This window comes from Pyxicephalus adspersus, chromosome 3 (genome assembly GCF_032062135.1).
Source record: "Pyxicephalus adspersus chromosome 3, UCB_Pads_2.0, whole genome shotgun sequence".
In the NCBI taxonomy this organism is placed as follows: Eukaryota; Metazoa; Chordata; class Amphibia; order Anura; family Pyxicephalidae; genus Pyxicephalus; species Pyxicephalus adspersus.
Window position 1 is genome coordinate 111660711 of NC_092860.1, and position 27651 is coordinate 111688361.

The 27651-nt window shown below is 34.1% G+C and overlaps 1 protein-coding gene across 2 annotated transcripts in view; it reads right to left on the reverse strand.

The window, feature by feature from the left end:
• The window catches only part of SPOCK3 (SPARC (osteonectin), cwcv and kazal like domains proteoglycan 3), a 162558-nt gene that overhangs the window by 80092 nt on the left and 54815 nt on the right, over positions 1 to 27651 (reverse strand). For both annotated transcript variants that reach the window (XM_072406017.1, XM_072406016.1), the window contains exon 3: positions 17747 to 17792. In XM_072406017.1, coding sequence (XP_072262118.1) covers positions 17747 to 17792 — 46 coding nt within the window. The remainder of the gene's footprint in view (positions 1 to 17746; positions 17793 to 27651) is intronic.

The window sequence follows — 27651 nt, forward strand, 5'->3', positions numbered from 1 at the left end:
GGTTTATCTTAAACACTCCACTTGGAGAAAATGTGTTCCAGTCCATGGATGAATGAGTGTTTTTAATAAAGTCTTTGCTCGTAAAATGAACATGAATAATGACCTCAAGTCAACATGTTTAGCCACACAACGTAAATCACACATGAAAATTTACAAGGTTCTAAAGAAGGTAAATTGGACCTGTGAGAACTGAAATATTGAAATAGAAGATTTGTCATTCTGACATTGTTTCTAACATGCAGGCTTTGGAGCCATCATCCTAATCCTGCCTTCATTATTTCATGATTCAGTGACTAGGAACAAGCAGGCAGGGTGGGATTTTAGACTTTTCATACTTCAGTGGGTTGCATAAAGCACCAAAAAACAAGGAACACAAGTTCTGGGAAATGTAATTTCAGTCACAAAAATTTTTTTGGAATTAGCAATGTTGACCTTTCATACATCTATGATGAATATAAAACTGTATGTATGTATAGAACATGTATATAGACTTATATAATATCACATTGTTTTTCATATTGCCTAAATTTATTTCACATGACCTCAGTTGGTCATTGTGCTGAATATACAAACTTTACACATTCTGGTTTGTAGTTAACTATTCCCCAACTCTATTCTATTTAACTATTCCCCAATTTCACACTGTGAATTCCATTATTACATACCACTGCACTCAGGCCACTGCACTTTGTATGTTGTCAGCTCCTGAACCCTACACTCTACATGCTACATTGTAATTACATTCTACTTACATACTACTATCAAAGTGTTCACTGTCTTAATATTTGCTAAATGCTAAGTAGTTGCTGACTATTTAATTTAAATTTCTTATAAATCTTTATAAAATCTTTATTCTGACAGCAAATTTTTAGAGGGTTGGATACTGAAAAATCCACCAATGATCTGATTTAAAAAAAAACTGGGAACAACATGGATAGAACAGATTTGAAGGACTTGACAGGAAATGATAGGTAATACCTGTGGTGCTCATATTTGCAAATAAAGCATTATATCCAAACACTGGATTTACAGCAGCAATTAACTACAAGACCCTCGATGTTTGAACAGTTATGTCAAGACCAAATACCTATGCAGCATACCACCTCTTTATGTATAAGGTTCTCACCCAATCTCTCACAAATTATTATTATTATTAAACAGGATTTATATAGCGCCAACATATTATGCAGCGCTGTACATTAAAAAGGGATTGCAAATGACAGACTAATACAGACAGTGATATAGGAGGAGAGGACCCTGCCCTGAAGAGCTTACAATCTAGTAGGTGGGTGAATTTACACACAATAGGATGGGAGATATGTAATGGTGGGAAGTAGTGATGGTTTCAAAAGACAGAAGAAGATGGGTAGGCAAGTTTGAAAAAATGGGTTTTAAGGGCTCTTTTAAATGAGCAGAAGGTAGGGGAAAGCTGAATAGGATGAGGAAGACCATTCCAGAGAGTTGGGGCAGCTCTAGAGAAGTCTTGTATCTGTGCCTGTGATGAGGTTATGAGTGAGGAAGTCATTAGTAGGTCATTGGAGGAGCGGAGAGAGCGGCAGTGGGAGTACTTTTTTACCAGGTCAGAAATGTAGGTGGGACAATAACGGTGTAGGTAATTGAAGGCAAAGCACAGGATCTTGAATTTAATTCTAAGGTGAAATTGTTCCCAAAAATTAAAAACAAACATGGGAAAAGAAATTAGATCTGATTTTTTTCAGATGACCAATGGGACAGGGCTTGTCTAATGGTGCATAAGTGCTCTATTAGTACTAAGTTGTGAGAAAATTCATATAAAATACTTACCCATTGGAATTGGGCACCAGATAAAATCCACAAATATTGCCCACAAAAATCTAATATATGTTGGATATTGGTACAATGACAATGAATGATATATGGTGGACCTGTTCCCAGATTTTGGAGGGAGGTGGCCAACTTAACCTCCTTGCAGTTAAGCCCGACCTTCGCTCGGGCAAAAAAAAATTGCAAGGATGGTTAAGCCCCAGATTTTTCACTTACCTGGTTACCTGGTCCCCCTGTGCTCATCCAGCGTCATCCTCCATCGGTCATCGTCCGCCGATCCCTCCAGCGTCGGGTGCCTTCGTCGGGTGCCAGCGGGACCGGTAAGAAGCCGGCCGGCATCTTGTGTTCTGCCGGCCGGCATCCTGTGATCCACCGGGCCAGCGGATCACAAGATGCCGGCCGGCGGAACACAAGATGTCGGCCGGCTTCTTACCTGGTCCCCCTGATCGTCCGACGTCCTGCTCGTTCCAGCGCCGGATGATCTCTGCAGGGAGAAGCCGTCCGAGGGAGAAAAAAAAAAACCGGACGGCTTCTCCCTGCGTGCGTGATGACGTCGGCGCGTGTGCGGGAAATTCAAACTGAAACTCATTCATTCATTTTGTATTGGATTCAATACAAACTCCTGTATTCAATCCAATACAAAATAATTCAAATAATTACAAAGTATATACCTGGTAAATTCAAACACTCATTTTGTATTGGATTGGATACAAACTCCAGCATCCAATCCAATACAAAAAAATAAAAAAAAAATAAAATAAAAGTAAATAACTTGGAAATTCAAATTCTTATTTTGTATTGGATTGGATACAAACTCCCGTATCCAATCAAATACAAAATAATTCAAAACAAACTCCAATAAATACACAATCAAAGTTTTAAAAATTGCCACACTAGGGAGGTGTTTTAGAATAATATAGTACTTTACAATATACAGAGTTATTGCTTTTTCAGTATTTTCAGTATTTATGATTTGTTTACATTGCTGATTTTTGTGTTTTTCCTTTAATTTTATTAAAAGTATTTTTTTTTTTTTACATGATTGTGTGTTTCAAACATTTTTTATATTCATATTATCTACTAGAACCCCTGTTCAGACATATTTCTGTAAGTTACAGGTCTACAATTAAAAAAAAAATTTCATGAAAAACAGTGGATCACTTTTGGTACAGAAATCTAGACGTCAGTGTAACGCTTAGGTGGTTAAGCAAACAAATCACAGGGACAGCAATACCATTAGGACCAGAAGTATGTTTATTACTTATGCATAAGTGAATGCAAATGAATATAAGAGTTCCTTAACATTACATCTGCTCAATGCAGCACGTAGCATCATTCCTTTGTTTTGGAATTCGGATAAGGTACCTACGAAGCAACTTCAGCTGACCAAGGTACATTCTGTATAGTTAATGGAGGAGGCCAGGGCAATTTCCCTAGATAGGACAGATAAGTTCTCTGAAACTTTGGATACCTGGATTAGGTTTAAATACTCAGATTTGTATACTGCTGTGATGGAACAAACAGTGTGCTAGGATAGAAGTATAAAAATATTTACAATGTCTGATACCTCACTTTTTCTTTGTGTTTATAAGTGATTTGGATTAGTTAACAGAACATTTTGTACACTAAACATACAATATCTATTGTATAGAAATATACAGTTTTTATGATAACTGTAATACAATTGTATTGCATTGTATGTTTGTTCTTTTTATTTTGTAGCGCTATAATTACGTGTTAAAAAATGTTTGCAACTGTTACATGAAACTATTGTATGGATATTGTTATGATATTTAATTATATTGATATGTGCTACAGAAGTACACAATATATACCTGTTTTTTTTAATAAAGCTTTAAGTGTGAAAGGAAAAAAATCTTCATTCCATATGCAGAAAAGGGCAATGTAATAAAAAAAGAGTTTCAGTTTTTAAAAATGATTATGCGGTGGGAGTGAAGACAGAAAAGAAGAGGCTTCCCCTTTTTTTTTTAAAAAAAAAGGTTTTAAAAAAAGATAATTTTTACACTATATAAAAGGTTTATCTACCCTTTTATGTAAAGCAAAAACTAATGGTGATAAATCCCCTTTAAGCCATTCTGACTTCCAGCACAGTGAAATCACACACAATTCACCATGGTGCGTTACTCCAAGGGGCGCCCCAGTATACAACAAAAAATAAATAAATAAATATATACACTTCTTATTCTTCTCCTCATCCTACAGGTCACCTTGTTTTTATGACTGCATTATTGTATTTTGTTGCTAATAAAAATATTCTACTTACTGTCTACCTCTATTCATCATTTACTGTTTCTTTCTTTCTGATTTACCAGGATCATTGATTTTATTTATAATACTGCTATGTATATTGATCTCATTCATAAATTAAACTACAAAATCTGGCCATGTCTGCATTTATAGCAATGCATTACTATTTTATAGGCTTGGTGCAGATCATATAAAATATGAATGGGAATGTTACCTAAAACATCTCAAGCTAAACCTATTATAAAAAGCTGAAAAACAATAATGACAGTAATAACAGCTCGTGTTATCACAAAACCTCAGATTGCATCTTAGAATTTGATATTACATTTATATAAAATGGTTGATATTTTTTTTTCTGAAGAGGTTTTACAATAAAAACATTAATCCTTAAAAATACAATTTCTTAATGAGTTATATTTTGTTTTATGTACTAACAATACCTCCTGAGTTTCTTTTACTAACCACTGCCTTACTAACTGGATTTTATTATTACTATTATTATCATTATTAATAAATATTTATATTTATATAGTTCCAACATGTTATGTAGCACTGAACATTTCTGTTTTTTTCCATTAAACAGGAAATGCAGCATTGCCAATATACCCAAAAGCACATGTAGGTGTCAGGGAAAATGTCTTACCCTGAAGAAAATACCACAAAAATTCTAAAACAAAATGATTACCTGTTCTGTAGTCCCAAGATAAAATCTAGGATATGGGGCTCATTCGGATCTTTTGAAATAACACTGGAAGTGTAAACAAGACACAGGAAAACTGAATTTCTGAAATCAACTTTTTTTTCTTTTTATTTAAGAGGTATAACAAAAGTTATTCACTTGTGTAATTAAGGATTTCATATACTTTACTATCTGCTTGGAAACAGGAGTTGGGCTGCATAATAATTCCCCCACTCTGTATAATCTGATTTCTCCAGCATCTCTGTCCCTGAACCATTTGAAAACTGCTGTTCCGCTATGGTAAATATTCATAGGTAATATTTTTATATTTATCTGATGAAAAATAAAAACATGTGTATGTTTTAATTTTCAGTATAATGAATAATAAAACACACTGAATTTGCAGGTAATATCACTTGTCATATTGAAATTTCATTTATTTACACATTTTTATGCAAAATACTTCTCACTATATAAAAGTTAATCTCTGCATAAATCATCACCTTTTACGTTGATATGTATTTTAAAATGTCATGGAATTCTATTAAACTGACATTGAGTACCTGAATCCCAGATGTTTCAGAGATTCAAAGCCTGCAGCACTCCATATATGATTCTGTTCAGCCATCGATGATTCCCATGCATCAGAGATTTTACAATTTTCTCTACATCAGTTGCCAGTATTATAAGATCCCCAAGCAATGCAGAAGATTGGAACATCATTTTTAATACTATCTTTCCCTAGGAGGTGCTCAGTTATCCAGTGCTACATTTGTAAGAACACTGCACAGAGATTTAAACTGGAACTAATCCAGCAAACTAAGATTTACTTTCTTTTCTATATTTTTTAGGTTGAAGTAAAAATGTTTGTTTTCTATAAATAATAACCTATGAACAAAAAGCCAGATCTCAAATTAAAGGAAACCTGTCAAGACAAAACATCTGAGTTACCATTCATGCCTTGTTATTGAAATAGAGTAGTTAGCTGTTTGGTTCTAGTTTACATATATACTGCCTTTAAAGTCCCTCATTTTTCCTTTTTCTACTATTTGGTGATTTTGGGATGTGGCAGGTGTATTTTTGCTGAATTAAATGTGGGAGATTCCAGGTTTGTTTCTTCTTTGTGTTTTACACCGCATAATTAGGGGGCTGTGTGTTTCTTCTTTGTGTTTTACACAGCATAGTAGGGGGGGCTGTGCTGTGCTATTTACAGGGAATCCCCTACGTTTGTAGTGGGCGTGTGCTGTGCAGGACCCGCATGGACTATGCCTACTGTGATTCAAAGAAAGTTCTCTGCACAGAGTCCAGGGTATGTGCGGGCTCCATGTGGAGAATTTTCAGTGGCAGCGGTCTGTGTGGGTCTCGCACAGCACACGCCCACCACAAACGTAGGGGATTCCCTGTACACACACACACACACACACACATAGGACACATATTATTATTTGACGACAGAGGCTGCGGGCCAGTAAAAACCTGAACACGGGGCATAATTGGCCCGCAGGTCGAACTTTGGACATGCCTGCATTACATAATCATTACTCCTCTTGAGATACTTCAATCCTGATGCAAACAATGTACTGGCTATTGGGAAGTTAAGCTGACCAAAAGGCTGGAGAAATGGATGTCCCTTGGTGGACTGCAAAAGAATACTGATCACTCTAGATAATGCCCACTTATGTATGATGCCCAGTCTCCCTGATTTAAAAAAATCTAATAAATTTGGAAGGTGCAGTTCAGTGTAAAGCTGGGGGGGAAGATTTAGAAAATGCTGGACATTGTATCTATACATCTGATTGCTAAACTTCTAATGCTCATTGTGAAACTGTGAAAGACTGATGGTAAAGCTAGAATCCAGCTTGTAACGCTTTCTGTATCCCTTATCTGGAACAAGTATATCAACATATATAGTAAGTAGAAGTATATAGCGTAAAAAAGTCCACAATACAAATCTGCCTCCTTGTACAAGATTGTGACTCGAAAAGTATTTATTGCAATGATCGACAATGCATGCCCTGCAGTGCCCTGGCTACACAAAGGAAAGCATGTACAAATGAAGTTGGACATTTGCCAATAATGCACAAAGACATGTGTGTTTTACAGTACTTAAAAACATTAAAATGTGTAGAGGTGGATACAGGGACAGACATTCAGGTATTTAATTTTACATATAAATAAGAATACAGATATTTAATTCATACCTGGAGTATACCTGAATTTTATGTATCTGCTGAGAGCTCTGATGCTATGTTATCTTATCTAAATGCTAGTAACATTATTAATTGCTAAAGAAGGTATAAGCATGCTGAATTATATCAGGATTTGACCAGGATCACAGTGATTCACACAACTGCAATTTGGGAATTGTACTTGTTCTTATTAATTAGGAGTTATACAGCACCATCATCTCCTAAGATTCTTGCTCAAGCTATGAATACAAACAAAGGTGAGAAATACAGATAACAGAAAGACATTTCCCATGACAAATACAGCCAACAAAACATATCCAAAAGTAACAAGATATATGCAAAATCCCTACACATGCAAGCTTTAAATCGGATAACATTCAAATATTTATTTTCAACCTACAGAGCCAAGATAAGCATCAGCAAAAGAGGGGGAGAAAAGATCGGCTTTACACCTTTACTAGCTAGATAAAGTGTGTGCACTGCCAAGTTCTTGTTCGAGTAGCAAAGGACTAGATTTTTTATCAAACACTCCCATTGAATTTTTCGATAATGTGACTATCAATAATGTGACTTTTGCAATTTTGCAGAAATGTTGATTTTAAAGCGAAAAGAGGTTTGGAGTAATATTAATACTCCTCTGCATCTATATTATGTAAATCCACATTCTTCTTGGGGGTTGCTGCTAAGAACTTACAGCTCCAGTCACAATTTGCCGCCAAAATTATAATGGTAACCTGTACCCAAGCTGTTAGAAAAATTGCTTATATTGCTTTCTGTGTCCCTTTTGGTATGACTTTAAACAGGGTCCATACCATGCTTGTTTACTTCAAATGCTGAGCACTGGTGCTACGGATGGGGCTTCTAATGGTATAACATTCCTTTTTACTCATAGTGTACCAATAACCACCCTGGGATTTTCTCTACAATGTTTTTATATTCTTTATGCCATTTATCCATGCTAATACATATTAGTTTCCATACCCACATGAACAATAGTTTGAGGTTCAAAGGCTGTACCGATCTATATTTGTTGTAATATGGCAGCTAAAAATAGTGGTCACTTTGGAAGATAGACTTTTTAAGATATGTTTGTTATACCCTGAAGGAGGTCTTTTTGTTCAAACACAGTAATCTTCTTTAATTAATGGTAAATGTAAACACTAAAATAATGGTATTTCCAGTGTATGGGATATGTATTAAGTAGGCACTTGCTTTAAGTGCATTGCTCTTGTAATTGTCATTAGTTCACTTTGGTAAAGATAACTTCAATTATTTTTCCGACATTTAACTTAGCTAATTAAATAAATTGCTTTCAGTTCTATTTAGTTACATTTACAATAAAGTGTTTTCTAAAGATTTAGGCACTAAATAATCAAATGTAAACAAGTACTAGACATTCCCTATGTTCAAAAGAGTAAACTGATTTGTACATTTCATTTTAATTTTTCTAAATTTGTTACTGAAAATGCTAATTGCATGGATGTCATGGTTAATCACTGGCTTTAAAATGGAACTTTACTGTAAAAAATAAAACATTCCAAAAGGCAGCTTGCTTATTGAAGAAGGAAGGACAATGTCACTTCTGCAATAAAGCAAACATACCTTACTGTTCACAATTTTCTCCATAATGTACAATGACTGAGCAAGTGCAGCCCAGTGCACAGCTCTAGGAAAGAATTAGGTTAGGGGTGCAGCAGAAGAGATAGTGAGAACTAGATGGTCAGGAGATAACTGACAATCTAAAAGCTTGTGGGTCACTGGTGACAATGCTTATAGCTATTTATCCTGAAACATTTTTTTATCCCATCATAGTGCAAGCAAGCCTAAAAAAGTGTGGTAACTCTACCCATGTTATCCAGCAAACCTGAGATGGATTTTCTATTTGCTAATAAATGTTTTGAATCCTGGACCAGATCTATTCCAGGTTTGCTGGGTCTAATATGATACCAAAACTGGGCTCTAATTAAAGTATTATAAAGACCAGGGGTTTGTGGGTCAGGTTATGTTAATGGACCATGAAGGCCACTTCTTGCAACTTAAGTTGCACATACCAGCAATAAAGATAAGTGCAATGTTTCTTTCCCTTTAATGACTGTAAGGAGTGAACAATCTGGAAGGAGTGAACAAGGCCTGTCACAATTTAATTCACAGGATTGTTGTGGCTGGAATAAAGTGCTGTATGATACAAAACAGTTGGAACACATGGTTACAAAGATACTTAAGAAGTAAAGTTTTACCAGCTTAAAGTATAACAATTTCAAAACTTTTTTTAGATTTTGATAGAGTGATTTTAATTGCAGTCAGTGTTCTTGAGATTCCCTCCCTCTAATTTACCTGATCATCAATGTCATTGGTAGAGAAAGTGAGGGTAAATCAAAAGCTTTAAATTGTCACCAGGAGAAGAATATGGGGTCAATCTTCCAGGTTAATCCTCCCATTTAATCTACAGGACAGCAAGTGGAGGAAAATCTCCCTTATGAGACATGGATGAAAAAACACTGACTGCGGTTTTAACCTTCCCCTACTTTGAAAAGAAAAAAGTTTTGCTGTTAGATATAATTTAACACTCCTGACAATCTGCACATGACAAAGTTTTTTTTTTCAACAGAACATTGAACTGAATATAAAATCTGTTTAAGGCAAACATGCATAATTGCTAAGTATGCAGAGAACAGATGAGTACCAGAATAATTATATACAGTTAAGCTGCAGCAGCCAATAATAGTAGAGTTCTTTGCAAAACAACAGCAATTGCAAAGGAAAATGCAAATTCTGAAATGAAGGTAAACTAAAAAAATAAGTTAACCTCACATGTGTTTGGTTCCTATATATAATATATTTTGGATTTGGGGATATAAATTTCATTTTTGTCTCCAAACAATCATCATGAAGGCCATAACAAAATAGTTCACCTAAACGTTCCTAACTTTTTATAAGTGTTAAGGAGATCTTAATGACCTCAGATAATAAAAACTGCTGTTGCAAACATATACAAACAATAAAATCACACTATTGTACAGGTACTGATCACTCACCTAAATGACTAAGCCATTGTCAGAGAATCAGGGGAAAGTCTGATGGCGAGATGCTGTGCTCCATGCTTAAATCTTGAAAGATCTTTTTCAGCAACAGTAATTGAGTGTGTGCATGCAGCCTTGTGGAAATGTCCCTTTAGCCAGCACCAACAGCTTGATGCAGTCAGATATGTTTGGCAGAAGCACCACTAGCACCAATAATTAAGCAGGTTCTAACCCTTTTTTTGCTCTCCCTACCCAAACCCTAACACCTAACCTCTAAGATAATATATTTACTCTTAAACTACCCCATAACCCAAACCTCAAGTATATCTAAACCTCAAAACAAAACTTTATTATATTGAACCTTACAACTTCTTTGATAGGGTGGCTGCATTTGCTTTCTTTTTCTTTCTTTTATCTTCACCTATTAATCCATTTAGTAACACAGTTCCTGTCTTAGTACAATATTCCATGACTAAGTAGCATGTCACCCTGGATCATCTCCTAATTTGGACCTCAAGCATCTCTTCCGCTCCATTATACATAAAGGTGTTTATGGTTTACATGTTTAGGAATTTATAAGGACTGGCTTTCTAAATTGATTAATGGTTATTGTTTTTTTTTTTTTTTTAGAAAACAGATGCCACTACCACATCCAAAAAAACAAACAAACTGGCTTCAATATAATAGATTTTACTAAATTAGATATACTTTAACTGTTACACATTTTTTTTTCTTCAAATGGATACTCTGGGGGAATTGTTTACATTGCATCACACCCTAATACCCACAAATGTCAAAGGGGTTTCTTTTTCCAAAAGGGCAAATTTGCATGGGTTTTAATGGTGCCAAATATCACCACTAACAACACAATTTATGTGTAAAAGCAATTTGTTTCAACTTATTATACAATATTATAAAAAAAAATCACAAAACAAATAATGACAATTCAGTAATCATGTAATGTGTAATAAATTTGTAATAATACACAATAACTTTTACAGTCCTTAATGCATTTCACCAATAGGCCTCATCAGAAGGACAGAGCGTTATTAGTACTGCATATATGTATTTGTTCAGATAGTGGTTGATGATTAGGTTGGTCTTATGCCATTCAAGCATTGGTGTTGAAAAGCAAGATTATTTGTTTAAAATCCATAACACAGCCTTTCTTGTGCAGTTAAGAGTGGTTATATCACTCTTAACTGCACAAGAAAGGCTGTGTTATGGATTTTAAACAAATAATCTTGCTTTTCAACACCAATGCTTGAATTGGTTGTAGGTAGTCTCTTTAAGTCCACCACAGGGTATATAATCAAAAAGATAAAATATCACCTTTAGTAATATCGTCTTCAGATTTATAACAAAATACTGTAAAAGATGCTTTTTAACATAAATTGTGTTGTTCGTGTTGATTTTTGGCGCCATTAAAACCCATGCAAATTTTCACTGTTGGGAAAAGAAAACCCTTTATTTTATTCTAAGCTAAATTTCCAGAACTTTTAGGGTACCTTCAAACACAAAAAATACAATTGCGTAAAACCAAAATCTATTCAAAACAGTCGGTAAAAATACATACAGTCTCAACAATTGAGTTTTTTTCAAGTATATTATACACAGACAATGGAGATGCCCTTAACGCGTTTTGCAGTATAAACTTCATCATAAGAACTTTTTAGATTACATCATCACTCTAAGTAAGAAATTATTTGTACATAACTCCACAATAATGTAATATATTTTTAATAATTCATTTGCACTCACATAACCCCTAATATTTGTTTTCCTCCAGAATGAGATAATACTGAATTTTTTACTCAAACAACATTGAGCACCCACTTACTTTACATGAGGTACTTGAAAGGCAATGCCAAGCTTTGGTTTTACATAAATAATTTGTTCTGTATAAAGGTACCTAAAAAGTCCCAGAAATGTAGCTTTTCTGGTTTGTAAAAGACAAAAATAATGTGTAAGAGTAATGGGTGTGTAATACCACTAACTACAATTCCACCTTAAACACAAAGTGGAACAGTTTGTTAACTAAACCTACACTCTAAAACGTAACACTATAAATTGTAACCCTAAACAATAACCCCACTTCCCTTAAATTTATTCTTAAAACTAACTTTTGGACCGCCATGTTCTCCATCCTTATTCCACCTTATTCCTGTGTCACCCTATCCCGCACTGCACAGGTGCGAGACCGGGTGAAGTAGATAGGAAATAAAAAAAGAGTGCTGATCTCACTGCACAGCATGCAGCTCCTGTGCAGCAGCCAGAAGCCTCCTGGTATACATGATGTATGTATCTTGGGAGGCTCTGCGCTCCTATTCTGTCTTGATCGACGAGGTGAACAAGACAGAAAGGGGAGAGGCTTTAACTATAAACTGAGATTTTTGAATGCCATTGCTAAAAGAAACTAATGGTAGTAAAAGAAGATATTGACTGTGGTAGTGTGTATGTAGGGTCAGCTCAAAGGAACAAAAAGATTTCATTTAAAATTAGGCTGCCGGTAGGATTGGGAGTGGGTCTGAACTACAAAACCAAAGCCAGGCCTCTACTTTTAGTGTTGTTTAGCATGAACTGAAGATGTTCACTGATCTAATTTACTCGTGTCAAGACTCCAAATGTTACTTTGAATCTTTTTGGTGATTTACTACAGACAATTTTCATCAGTCATCAAAGCTTCCAATATATGTGAAGTTTAGGATCATAGTCTGTTTGCTGCCTGGAAGCCTGATGAATCCTTCATGCATGGTTTTAAAGAACGATAGAGGAGCAAAGCTTTGCAATGACTAAGATGTTCCTTGCTCCAGGGATTCCAGCCTGCTTTTCTAACGCTTTTTCATCATGACAAATATATTAAAAATATTAGTCTTCCATTTTTAAAAATAACTTTAACATGAACTTTTAAGTAGGCAGCAGTTAGCATTACTACCACTTTACTTGTTTTACAGTGAAAAAAAGTGCCACAGAGGTAATCTAAGCATTTCTTTTTCTGCCAAGGATGTAATGAGAACAAGGCAACATTTGCCTCATGATTGAAAACTTAAAGAAAGCAATGCAAGTAATGCAGAATATAGGAAATTGTCTACCTTAATTGATAAGTGTTTTGTATTACTTATATTATTTATCAAACACACCATGATGTGTCATGTAAAATTCTGGGGAGTCTATAATGAATTGGCTAGTGCAAAATTAAAATGGTAAATGTAGCATAGATTTAAATCCAATAAATGTTATACATAATTATGAAACAGCACCTGTTCATTATTTTAGAAAGAGAAGAATTTGGTAATTTTTTAGCCAGGATTAGTGTAAACTCTTATCTAAACTCTAACTAAATACAGGAGGTTTGCTAAAGCACTGTGTATCATAATAATTGGATTTTTTTTTAACACAATACTGTTTTTATGTGTCAAATTAGTAGCCCAATTTGAGGACAGCTGTCACAATCTGACATTGGAATGCCTGAACAAGAACTTTAATGGCAGTTTAAGCCAATATTGTTTTAATAAAAGCAGAATAATAAAAACATTGGAAAAAACATTAACATGTTAAGGTTTGGGATTTTAGTGATTGGGCTTAATCTTCTAATAACTTCATAATACCTTTCACCTATATTTTAATTACTTCCTTTTATCTGCAGACCACAACAACCTCAACCACAGATACAGGTACATAGGAAAGAGTCTGCACAGCTTGGATGTCCAATCCAGGGGCCATTTAAAAAGTCTGAGAAATGTCTATATGGAGCTATACAAATTCTCTGATTTTAGCAATGGGACAAAGTTCTAGAAAGAGCATTTGCAGTTTACTTGATGCCCTGGATTAGGCTGCAAACATTAACATTACCATTCTATCTGATAGTGATATTCAAGTGATCAGAGCACTGCTGGTACCATCTGTAGATTATTTTCAAGAAACAGCTATATGCAAATGATTGACTATGCTGTATTACATACAGGACAGAAAATAGGAAATCTTTCTGCTGTATCTCAATTATCTTAAAGAAAAAAATTGAAATTCTGGAGAAAAAACATATTTGTACATTTGCGCAGTGATCATAGACTTAGATTTTCTATAACAGATGTTGCAAAATCAGCTAGGGCTGTGGGTCATTGTTTACTCTCTTCTTCTGGAATCCCTTACCAAAACAAACATGCATTCTTGGGTAATCTGCATATGCATGTAAAGAAACACCTGATAAAGACAGAGATCTTTTGGCAGTCAATTGGTTTCTGATTGCCATTTTTATTGCATCATCCAGGATAGTGCCCAGAGACACTGTCATAACTCCTTACCTTATAATATTTATACAACATAGTACAGGACAATGGAATCGTTCTACCTCTAAGCTTTTATAAAATTTCTGGCTTTTAACATGACAAAGATCTACTGCCTTCATCCATGATACATTTTAGAGCAGTGTTTCTCAACTTTTTTAACATGGAAGAACCCTTCAAATAACTTCCCGGTCTTCAGGGAACCCCTGCTATGATTTCTATAGCTCAATGGAAATAATGCCCCCCTTCAGATGGCCAAAAAAATCATTGCTGTCCGTTAAATTCACCTGAGAGTCACAAACTGCTAATTGCTCAAGGAACCCCTACCAACTTGGACCCTTGGTTGAGAAACAGTGTACAAAAGTGTTGGGGGTTGTGAATGAAATGTGAATGAAAACCAAAAGTTCTCACAGTACCCACATTATGATGTAAAAGCCATTTATCCTTCCTGACAGGGATGGATGAGAATGGTCATTCCAAACACTATCCCTAATTTTTGTGGGATTGTTCCTTGTAAGCCATTGGATAATCAAGCAGGTAGATGTAATTTTCATAAGGAGAGATCAATAATGGTAGCCTATATAAAGCAGTATGTCAATAATTAAAAGTAAAGAGCTGGCAATGCCGGTAGTAAGGCATAGAAATGATGCATGTACACAATATTTTTTGCAGAAAAATATCTGACTGATCTGTGCTTAGTATTAAAGTGCATCTAAATCCAAGAACACAAATTTAATGCAGTAAACTTCCCGTTTTTCATCACTTGAGAGTTTCTAATAAAAAAACAGACCTAATATATTAATTAAAATCAAATTAAGACAAATAAAGAGTAACTTCATCTAATACAGTTTCAACGTATTATAAAATAGCTTTGTAAATGTATGTGTATGGAAAGAAAGCATGGAGGATGATTATTAAAACTAATATTATTATTATTTATTATTATTATTATTATTATTATTATTATTATTATTATTAATGTTACTATTATTATTAAAATATTGGGCATTATGTTATTATAATGAAGACACATGGGACAGAAGTTTTTGATTGAACAATGAGAACAGAATATTTTAATGAAGTATTGGACATATTATTCTAATTATGGGTGAAGATCATTATAAATATTATAAAATATAGGATCAGATTAATAGTATTATAATAAACATGGGAACAGATCATTATAACGTAAAATAATATATGTATAATATAAAAAGATGCTGTTTATTATAATGAATACACTTATAATTAAGTTTTGGGGCAGATTCTGTAAAAAAACTGCATGTTTTCCGCTGTAAATAACATTATCACAGCAACACCCAACATGTGGTATGACATCTGAGCAGAGGAAGGAAAAGGTTTCCACTTGCTTGAGAGTGCCAACAGTTGCTTGAGTGTTGTTTAGTTTCGGGTAACAGGCAGTTTACTGTATATTTTATCTCAGCACTCCTTAGATGTAGTAGCTGATTTTGTTTATGACATTTATTCCTATCTTTTCACCTGGTGATGCTGCCAGTAACACACTTCCTGTCCTAGGGTAACATCTTTATTTAAGGTGCTGTAACTGAAAGGGGAGTGCTGTTACCCCATTAACATTAACTAACATAGATGGGAGGTTTTCTGTATTCTGAAAACAATGCTAACATTATATCGTACAGAAAATTGGTAGCTAGCAAGGTTTCTGGCAAGATCAAGAGGTTTTTTTATGCACTCAATGAACACATAAACAAAACGCTTTTCAGTGGAATATTTAACAGACCAAAAGGGAGCAAATAAGAAATGTTTGCTGTTAGGGTTTTATTAAAATTTAAGTGCTATCCATTCACAATGTGATTGTCCTGGCGTATTGGTTCGAAATTCAGTGGCCACAGTGGTGCCAAAATAACTCTGAGACCCTTTATCTTTCCAAAACAACAAAGTATGTAAGCTAGAATAAATGATAAGTACACTGTTGCTATCAGCGTTGATATGCTTTTCTCTTTGTGTTTGCACTAGAGGGAAGTGAGGCAAAATGTAACAGCAAGAAAGCTGTTCATGAAGAAAATGCCTGGCACAGAGTATAATTGATAAAGATCTTTAAATTACGCCAAAGCTGTTCTTGCATGACAGGTTCACTGCAGACTTTTGCTGAAAAGAAAAACAACTACATGGTATTACAAAAAAAAGACCAGCAGAAAGTTTGTGCTTTTTTCCATAAATCAAAATGTTGAAATATAGGCATAGCACGGTATATTTGTTACATTAAAACGTTTCCCTTTTTTTCCAAGATCATCCCTGGATTGAAACATACAGGGCCAGTGTCACTGCAGGGGGCTGCTCAATAACATCACACTAATACTGCCTTTCTGAACTACTACATTTCAGCAGGGATAAGGCTATTATACATAGTTATTTATATATATAAGAGTAGCTTTTTCAAGCTCAATAGATAAGCAGTGCAAATTTGAATAACTCTAGAAGTAGCTTGATGCAACTCAAATCAAAGACAAATCAGCAACTCAAAAACAAGCAATTTTTCCCTACCTTAGATTTGCTTATTAGCCAGTGTACATGACTCCAAGTGGAAGTTTAAAAAAAAAACTAATTCAGCCAATATTTTTACAATTTTAAGATTTGGAAGAAAGATAATTCTAAACTGAAAGTCTATTTATTGTGTACAGATGTAGAGAGTGGCACTGATTTTATTACAAGAGCACCATTTTATGAATCTGTAAGGACTGTCCTGCCCAGAGATGAGGCACAGATAAAGAAAACCCTGTGATGTCTCAACCAGCCTGAAGTCTTTAAAATACAAATAAAAAAACCCCATAAAAACCAAAACCAAAAAAGGCAGTGGGGGGGGGGGGGGGCACCTATGAGTGGATGGAAGATAGATTAAATAGAAGAGGGTAAAGCCTGGACTTAAACCTTATTGGTTTTGCTGTGGGACCCAATCACACCCAGTCAAGAATGTCTTTTGTGTGGTAAGAGAATTTTATTTTATACATTTTTTTGTCCATAGATAGCTAGGAAAGAAAATATATTTTGCTTTTCAACTTTAGGCTCTTGTTGTATGTCTATACTAGAATATACAACATATGAGGTTGGTCTGGGCCTTTTTTGTTACTTCTTTGCTTTCCCTGTCACTTTTGTTACAGAGATATTCCACTGAAATCCATGCTGAGTTGATGGCAGTTTTGTCAGCTCAGCATGAGAAGAAGAAGCTGTGATTTTCAATTAGGAAAATAACATTGTATAAAAGTGTTTGTTTGACCTTGCCCTTACCCAGTATAAATGAAGCCATTGTCCAAATAACTATATATCAAGGCAAGACAATCGGAAATTGAAGAAGATAAGGATGGCGCTGACAATGATGATGGTCCCGATGAACACAACGAGTTGTTCATTTAGAGAATGGAAACATCTTCACAAATGAAACATTAAAAAAATTCCTATATTAAAATGCACATCTAAAAAATAAACCATATATAACAAAGATTATTATAAAGCTTCCTTTTATTCTACCTTGGTCAAATGGTCTTCCTGGATTCCAAGTACGGAAATAATCATCCTAAGAGATAAACAACAAAAATAATAATAATTTAAACTAAGGACAACTTTATTATAAGGATAAACATGCAGTACATCAACAAGCAAATATAGAAAAACAAAAATGGTACAAACCTCTACTTCCTGAGTGGGCAAGCAAGCAAAATAGATAAGAAAGTAAGTTACAGTGAGAACAATACAATATAAAATACTCTTTAATATAAAATTATTTTTCTTTATTCCTGCTTAATGTTCTATTAGTCATACTGAATGTCAAACTGTTTCACTCAGTAAGTGATAGTGGTGATAGAAAAAAATAGCACATAATAACATACTTAAATAAGATATCATTGATTATGCCTTGCTTCATACAGGAAAATTTGCAACAATAGAATTCTACAAGAAAACATTGAACAATATAGCCAACAAGCAGTGGGAGACTGTGATTAAACGAACAAGGTATGTAATTTCACTGGTGCAACTTTAATGATTTTAGCCACAGTTGCTCTCACACCCGTGGAGTGTAGAAAATGATTACTTCTATAGCTCAACGACATGCTAGAACAAAGATATCTGCAATGTCTGGCATTTGTATATTTCGCTTAACTGGCTATTCTGGTTAACTGGCCTAAGTAGGACAAGTCCTAAGACGTATTAATTTAAATATTCTGAAATTACAGAGTACGACTCTCTGCGTTTATCTGTGTCTCTATTGCCACGTAAAAGAGGGTGATAAACAATATATCACATCTCAAGATGCTATAACAGAACAATGACAAGTTTGGCATTAATTAATTAGTGTGACATGAAAAGGGGCAAGAAAAGTAACATAAAATACATGTATTACTTCATATTAAAATGTTGGAAATACTGAAATGTGCAAAAGGAAAGTTCATAAATCAGGTCAGCTTCCAAATGATGATCCCAGTAGGATATAGTCAGCAAAAATTAACACAGCTCAGATGCTCTCTCGGGATTTATGTAAGGATATGGTGCAGTAACTAACTACTGGACTAGAAGATAAATATATATATATATATATATATATATATATATATATATATATATATATACATTATTTACTCCCCTTTTCCATACCTAACATAGATCCTGAGAAAGCAGAGATCCAAAAAATGATTTAAACTTTTACAACATAGAATAAATTCTCAAATACAGGGGAGTAGTAAGTATAAATTTAAATTCACAATCTAGCATTTGACAATTCTAAATAAAGTCAAGACACACTTATACGTCATCCTAGATCACAGAGTTAAATGTGGCTCAGTTTTGGATAACAATGTCCCACCTACATAATGAAGAATAAGGTACTAAAGGATTTCTTTTTTAGCCTAGCCAATCTTTATTTACTTTCATTACCATATCCCAATTTAATAAAGTATAAAATTGGTATATATATATATATATATATATATATATATATATATATATAAATGAAAAAAAATTATATTTTTTCCCTCAAGCACATTCAGAATTTCTATTTCATTTTGAACTTGCTTTTCAAAAACTAAAGCTAATAGCTGAATGTTTGGTAAAGTTTACAATTGTCATAATAAACACAGTCTTTGCTAAACAAAGCCTCAAGTGAAAACAGACACCTTTTCATTAAAAGAGCTACCAACCACATTTAAAAACAGGATGTTTTATGGGCGGATCTAAAAACGTTGGTCCCATTATCCTAACGTGCTTCCAACCAACTATACAGACATTTCACACATAGCTTTGAGTGTCATGTATATAAGAATGGAATGAAGAACATGTAATTAAAAAAGCCAAACTGTATCCACGAAAATGCAATACAACCTACTACATACAGGAAAACATATACAAAATGACATGAGGTATTGCATTACTATAACTTTTCTATCAGATCATTTTCAAAAAATATACTTTTTGTTAGAGGTGTGAAAGTTTCTTTCTTTCTGTAAATCCTACATTCATATAACAATAGCCCTGAACTAGGGGTTCTATTTTAAACACCTCTGAACAGCACTACATATATAAAAATGAGTCTGCTTTACTAATATTTATTATCATCTGATATAAAACCTAATAAGTTGCAGGGCCTTTGTGATAAATTTAGCACACATTTACAAATTCAGTAAATCAATCAATTAATCAATATGTATGGGTATGAAAACCATGATGCTATTTCTTCAGAGGTAAAGAAAAATAGTCATGCTGTTTGTTGAATCTGTTAGAGATATACTGTAACCTTACTATTTCATCTATCCTCAACCCTGCCTAATGACCTTCCAAAAATGATAGACCGTTGTGAATGACCTTCCAAAAATGATAGACCGTTGTGTCTACAATCACAAGTTTTTTTTTTTTGTTCCGGTTCAGCTGCTTTTTTTTTCTTTCATTGACACCACTTCATTATTGACACCACCTTCTGGTGGCCTGTTTTTAGTTCAGTTTGTTTGTGTTGTGAGCCCTCTCTAATTCTATCGTCAAATGCAGAAAACCCCACCTTTGAAAAAAGTTCTTGGCATTTGACAGATGCATGAAGAGAGCAGGCTAGTGCTTATATTGCAATTGAGGACCTGTGTAAAGCTTGGGCCAGCAACTCCATTACATGGCTAGGTCCACCAAGGTGGAAAATGTCAAATCTATATTAAAAAAGGGGATAATGTTGAATAAATATGAACCTGTATATTCTATTCTAATTAGTGATGGTATCTAAATGAATTAACCTAATTTAAAATGCACATTTCCATTAAAAATCACACCTTCCAAAACTGAAAAAAATCCATTTATTTAAACATTAAAAAGATTTATTTTCTAACCAGTGCCATGCCTTTCACAAAATATAGAAACATCTCTGCATACAGAGTATAATCATACCTAGAAGACGTATGTTTAATGATTTGGAAATCTTGTCTGATCTTTCTACAATATAAATAGAGAAAGGTTCAGGGCCACCTGCAGATGTTAGCGCTGCTCATCTGTTTCCAATAGGAGATTAAACAGTACCAGAATTTATGTCAGTTGGTGGTTTCAAATGTTTTAATAGATGAGGTGTATCAATGGAAGTCTGACGCCAGTCTGAAAACTCCTGAGGAAGCAGATTCTGTGAAACGTGTTGGAAATGAGACTGGATATATTTTGTTTATTTATTTGCAAAATACAATTGATAGGTTTCTCTTTTTATTCTTTAAATAAATGGAATTTATTCAGTTTTGCAGGGTGTGATTTGATAAAGAGCTGTCATTAAAGTCAATTTGGATATACGGTATGCAAATATTATAGTAAGAAACGGAATGTGGCACCAATGTGTCACAATTGTCCCTGGCAGATGAATAAAGGTAAACATCTTTTGGTTTCTAAGCATAAGCAATACAGTTTATTTAAAAATTGTGAAAATCATGACAGCTGTGCTTTCAATAAATTGATAAAAGTAAACAAAAATAATGTATTTCTTAGTGCATACCAGAGATTAAAATAAAATGATTCAATCACATTCCTTCTAAAACCTGGTTAGAGATATGTTTTAGTAATTATAGTACATAGAAATCAGAGCAGATGTAACATTAATTTCATCTCATTCCCTAAGGAAAGCTATCTGGAGTACTGTGAATATTTCCATGAATATTTAATTAGGAATTGGTGAACAAATCAAAGCTATAGCACCTATGAAATTACTGCATTTCCTGACTAAGCAAAATTAGTCATGACCTATATACAGCACTTTACTGCAACAAATATGGCACATTTATCTCTCCGATTCCACTATTACAGAAAATCTTCCAGTACTATGGTAGCCCTAAATATAGCACATAAGGATTAATGCAGAAAGGCAATATTTTGTCCTTGACTAATGCAAATAACGTTATCACCTGCTTTACCCTTACCTAATAAAAAGAGATCCCAATAAATTAATGTAATAATGTAAATTATTAGGTGCCCTCTCCTAGATTAGTAAGTATGGAATGATAAACTGGTCACCGAAGTGTATACCAGTATATTCACATTTTCATGCAAATAAAAGTGTTTTACTATGCATATTAGTACAATAAAAACAATTAGTTTATACCACTCTGCAATGTTATCATATCAATTCACAGCTAACAGTTCAAAGTCCCCAGCTCACAATTATAATTACTTGTTAAATATATCTACCACAACCTAAATTAATTGAAACCTTAACTTCACATGAAGTCTAGATTGTTATCTAGTTTAATTGACTAATTAGATTCATTACAATCTTTAATAATTAAATAAATGCCAGATCCAACCAAAGGATAACATATTTTTATAATCCCCCAGAAACTGCTCAGAAATGCTGTGACTGTGATATGTATTACACTTGCAACATATTCATTCCACATGGACTTCTTATATAGATAAGATGGATACTGCTTCGACTTTGTAACCATTCAAGGTGAAAACAGCAAATAAATATTAGATTTATACAGGATTCAGGGAAAATATGTGCAGTTGTACAGTAAGCTTCAACATTTTCTATACTTATAATGGCACAGTACTCATTTCTGTACCATATAAATGTAATTATGTCAATGTTAGTGTGAAAAGCAAACTTGCCAGTTAAACATCAAATACTTTGACAGCAATTAAGACTACAATGGGCAATGTTGTATGTGATGAAAGTAATGGATGATCAAGACTTTCGGTACATTAAAGTTGAGAAATCAAAATAATAGGAAATTATTATTTAAATAGTTTTATATTATAAAACATTCTATTATTTTTAATATTTTGATTTGTCAGAATGGTAATGCCTTGAAGGTCCCAATCATCAGCAAAATGACATCCTTGGATTTTATCTGATTTAATTTCACAGATAAAAAATGTAAACTTGGCATACAGTTTCTTACACTTCCCTAATATAAAAATGTGTTGCCAAAATCCAGAGAAGAAAAAGAAATGGAAGCTGTTGAAAGAAATGTATTGGTATTGTATTGGTATTGTATGTATGTATGTATGTATGTATGTATTACATGTCCCAACCACTTTCACCAGTCAATACTAGCTGCTTTAGGGTAAAGCCTAGCAAATGCATTATGGTCAATAATTCTTCTTAGGAGATGGATGTGTAAACCCTGCCTACAAGGTCACATGTTCATGTGCTATGATCCACATAACAATATGCTATAAATAGAAAATTTTATGAAAAAACTTTGTTATTCAACAAGATCATTCCCCAAAAGCATTATTAAAATGTAATGAGTGATAATAGCACCCTTAAAGATGTGTGTGAGTGATATAGGCATGAATGGGTGTGTGTGATTGATATTTTTGACATTATATTAACACCAGTGTTAAAAATGCTCTGGGAATTTAACAGTACATGAATCTTCAATTTCAAGTGATAATAACAATACCATTGTAATCAATGAGTGATTCTTTAGTGCACAGAACTCTTACTAGTTGATTTTGAAGGCTCTGTGCCAAATATATCTTACCGTTATACTACCAGCATAATTTACACATTCCTCATAAAATATGTTTCCAAGGCCATACTTGCAACACAGATTGCTTCTATCCTGTCTTTAATAATTTAAGTTCATTACGGTCATTCTTATATTTGCAAAGCACATAACTGTACCACCTATGTATATATAAGAAGTCTTCAGTTGGCTTGGGTGTATTTGGGCTTCTCCTATGTTTCTGTACCCTCTGTAAGAGGAGAGGGTACAGAGGGGGTTTCTGTAAGAGGAGAGGGTTATGTTGAGGACATGCTTCAATATTGATATAATCCAAAAGTCACTTGTACACTCTCTTCAGGCAGTTATGCTGAGATCGTACACAGTGCTACACTTGCCCACATCAGTGTACATTCAACAGAAGTTTGTAAAATAGTACGTAAATTTGATTACAATTTTTTTTAGCTTAGTTCCACTTTAATGAAAGGCAAATGAAATGGGATTATTTTGTAAAAATCAAAAGCAACACAGACACATCCTAAAGCGAAAATACACTAAAAGAAAAAAAAAACTTACCTTTACTTCTGCAGATCTGTTGATATCTCCGAAGGTTTCCTGTATCGGGTCCCCCACAACATTCTTTTATTTGCCTTCATCCCAGGGCGAAGGAAGTGTCGGGCACCGCCATCTTTCTTGTCCTCTAGCTTCAGCCTACGTCACCTGATCTCGTACTTCACAGGCACTATATCGAGTGATGTAGCCCACTGTAAATGGGTAAAAAGAGTGCTGATCTCACTACGCATGAGATCGGCATTTTTTCCCCCGATGAAGCTCTTTCTGCACATGCCCAACTGGACTTTACCCTTCACCCTTTTTTTTTGTCTACCCTTGACTACCCTTTTATAAAATAAAAAAAATAAAATAAAATAAAAATCCTGGTGATAAATGTCTACTTTAACAACATGTAAAGATATCACCTAATAATACACAAGTTAAGAAAATATTTTTAAATAAATTAAATAGCTTAAAGGAAAAAAGTATCTACGAAAAGATAATAATGGGACATTGTATGCATTGTGAAAATAAAGCTAACAATCAACAGAAAATAAATCACAGCATAGAAATGAATAATAGAAAACAGGTCAGGGATAGATGTGCACAGGGCAAGCTACAATAGAAACAGTATGATGAAGTGCAGCATGGGTCCTTGAGGTTGCTATTGTTTCATTCCTTATTATCACTACGTAAGTCTACTATGTGCTAGCAATACAGCTTGTATAAATCAAACCACATTCTAAGTTTCACTAGCTTAAGAATCAAGTATTGGAAGAAATTATTTTAAAAGACAATGATCATAAAACCTAATTGAATACACATGTGGATAATATATGCAGTATGTTCTCCACATTCTTTTGCATGTATCCTTTTTGTATTATATGAATGGGTTTATTACCTTTCTGTTTTATTTTGCGAATATACTGGTGGGGCCCAAATATCTCACCCATAAAGTGGTTTATATGGTTTAGTCTACTTTCATTCTTTAATATAGCAAATACAAGGAAGACTAAAATGTATAGGGGATACATCAGCTATATTTTCTACACATAGGTATTTGGGTAATAATTTTCTAAAAAAAAGTTGTTAAATACAAAATATAAAGCTGGTACCACACCAGATGGTCAGTTTTTAGAACTGTGGAACAATGTCCAATGGGCACTTTTGTGCTCAAAATCTCGTGAAAAGGAATGTGGGGTAACACATGACTATACAGCTGTTCCCAATGTTTTTAACATGAGGGAACTCTTAAAACAAGTGTCAAGGAACCCCCACTATAACTAGTATATACACAGCTCAAAGTGCATTAGCGTGGAAGTGAATAGGAAGAATACCCCCTACATTGCTGGTTAGTGGGAAGAATATCATCCCTACAAGCAGCCAAAAATTCCATGGTGTCAGTGGAAACTGACCAGAGAAGCCCAATTGCTCAATTAAAGTCTAGCAACCTTGGTAGGAACCCTAAGGTTCCACAGAACCCCGGTTAAAACAAAACACTGGTCTATAGTTTTGGAATGGGTTGTCCAACAAGCTCACAAAAGTGGTAGTTCTTAAAAGGTTTGCTATGTATGTAACCTAATATACATCTATGTCTAATTGTACTTGAATCACAGTGATTGTTTATCTTTATTGTAAGCTCCCCAGATTTTTTCTGTTAAAAGAAAGAGAACAAGAAGATCACCAGTGCTGATAGGCAAAGTCATGGACTGTAAAGCTGACCTTCTTGTTTCAAATTGATTAATGCACTATACCAAATATTGTACATGCACTATTTTTCTGACCAAGCACACCACAAAGCACATTACTGTGTTGAGCTGCATTGTCTTGGTGTCTTAGAGTGCCATTCATAACGTATGGCACTGCAACACAATGTTCATAACTGACGTGAATCATGTCATGCATCATGTCTTAAGGCATGAGTTGACTTGCCTTTTGATGTGTTATTCTCAATGTCAATACAAAACTCATAGGCGTGAATCTAGCCTAAAGTAATTTTTTTCTGAGAAACACGGAAGCTGCCATTGCTACTTCTCATCACTAAATGTTGGTTTGGTTGTCATCTTTTCCCTTTTGCTTATGTGCTTCTATCGCCAGGTAAAAAACATGCAAATGTTGATGTGTGACTTTACAGATATGCAAACCTATTATTAGACAAATATATTGTACCAAGCAAACTGGTGCTGTAGCCAGAGATCTATTTTTAAAGGATTCCTAATCACATTTTCCCAAAGGGAAATGCTGGAAAAAACAAGCATTTCTTTATTGCAGAAGGGACAGGCTATTCTGTAATAAGACAAACTTACCTTCTTGATCGTGGTCTTCTGTTGTACAAATGAATATGTGCAGCTTGGTGTACTAGCATATCTGGATGCTAGGAATAAATAAACTACTTTGCACATGCAGGGGTAGGGGAGGTAATAGGGGTGGGTGGGGTACATCAATCCAACCTCATTAATTTGGATTCCCAAGGACTCACACCTAGAAGCAGACCAGGCAATGATGTTGGCTCTGGTGATGGAGCTGAGAAAGGAAAGTTTAGTTTCGCTTTGAAAATGGATAATCAATATTTTTATTTTGAAACCATAGGTTTCACCAATTAACATTAAGAAAATACTATGGATAATATAGCACTTTTTATACATGGGAAAAAATGAATTGTATATTCCATGATAACTTGCCACTTATGTCTGTCCATTAGAGTATTAAAGATTAAATTCTACATCTTGAATATTGTTCAGCTGGAAACACAGGGTTCTACCAAATTTTACTGTTATTCATAAAATTTAAAGTGATTACATTCTGATATCCAATTAATAAAATTCTTTACAATGGGATATTGCAGTAAAATAATAAAATTAAAATATTTTACTGTTTCCCGAAACATATGCACTATTATACTAATTGAACAGTGGCACAGGTGTGCCTCAGTAACTTGCCAGATTTACTTATTTTTGATCTTTTTGATATCTTGTACAGCATATTTTCCCTGTGATTGTATAAGCAAGCATCATTTTGTGCACATTTGTCAAAGATATTTCAGGCTATCATTACTGAACAAAGCACCAACAATGAAGATCCTGTAAACCATGTTTTTATCAGATGTATGATAGACTACAGGGAGCTTTTCTGTGTTTTTTTTTTTTTGTTGCATCTTTTTGTAATTCTTTTACTTAATACTGTGTATGAAATGCAAATATCTGCTAAGATATAAAAGATGCTTTGTAATTTAGATGGGGAGACGTGACAACAATTATCTCACACAATTCTATTCAGTATACAGTACAAAAAAAATCAAAATAGCGAACAATAATAATCATGTCTCTATTGAGTACATAAAGTACATCTTACTAGAAAATACATCATGAAAGGTTTATTTCATTTGATCCATCCAGCAGAAATTTTCAAGTAATTTCAATTCAAATTAAAGGGGTTTCCACATGGTATTATGCACAATTTGTAAAGCTTTCTCACCAGAATTTGGATCCTTATTTCAGCCATATGACAGTCATTTTGTAATCTGATTGGTTTCACTGAAAATTGCTCCCGCTCCTATTTGTACTGTATGTGAATTGAGCTTCTTAAGCCTAACAAACCCCCAAATCTTAGTCAGATGACTAGAACTCTTTATACTGCCAAATAAGAAATAAAGTTAGACTTATTGCAGCTAAGAAAAATATCTACAGAATTCTCAAAAATCTACTATAATCACAGAGTAGGGCATAAATAACATGCACACCCAATATTGATTACCCTAGGATTGTTCTTGTGTTATATGCGGTCTCTCTCTCTCAAGTACTGCACACCTAAACATTTTTTCAGTGATAAGAGCACAGCCTTTCTTTTTAATTCCAACGATTTTGTGACTACAAGTGAGAGTATTTGGCAAGATTCGAATTTCATATTGGTCGAATTATGAATTTA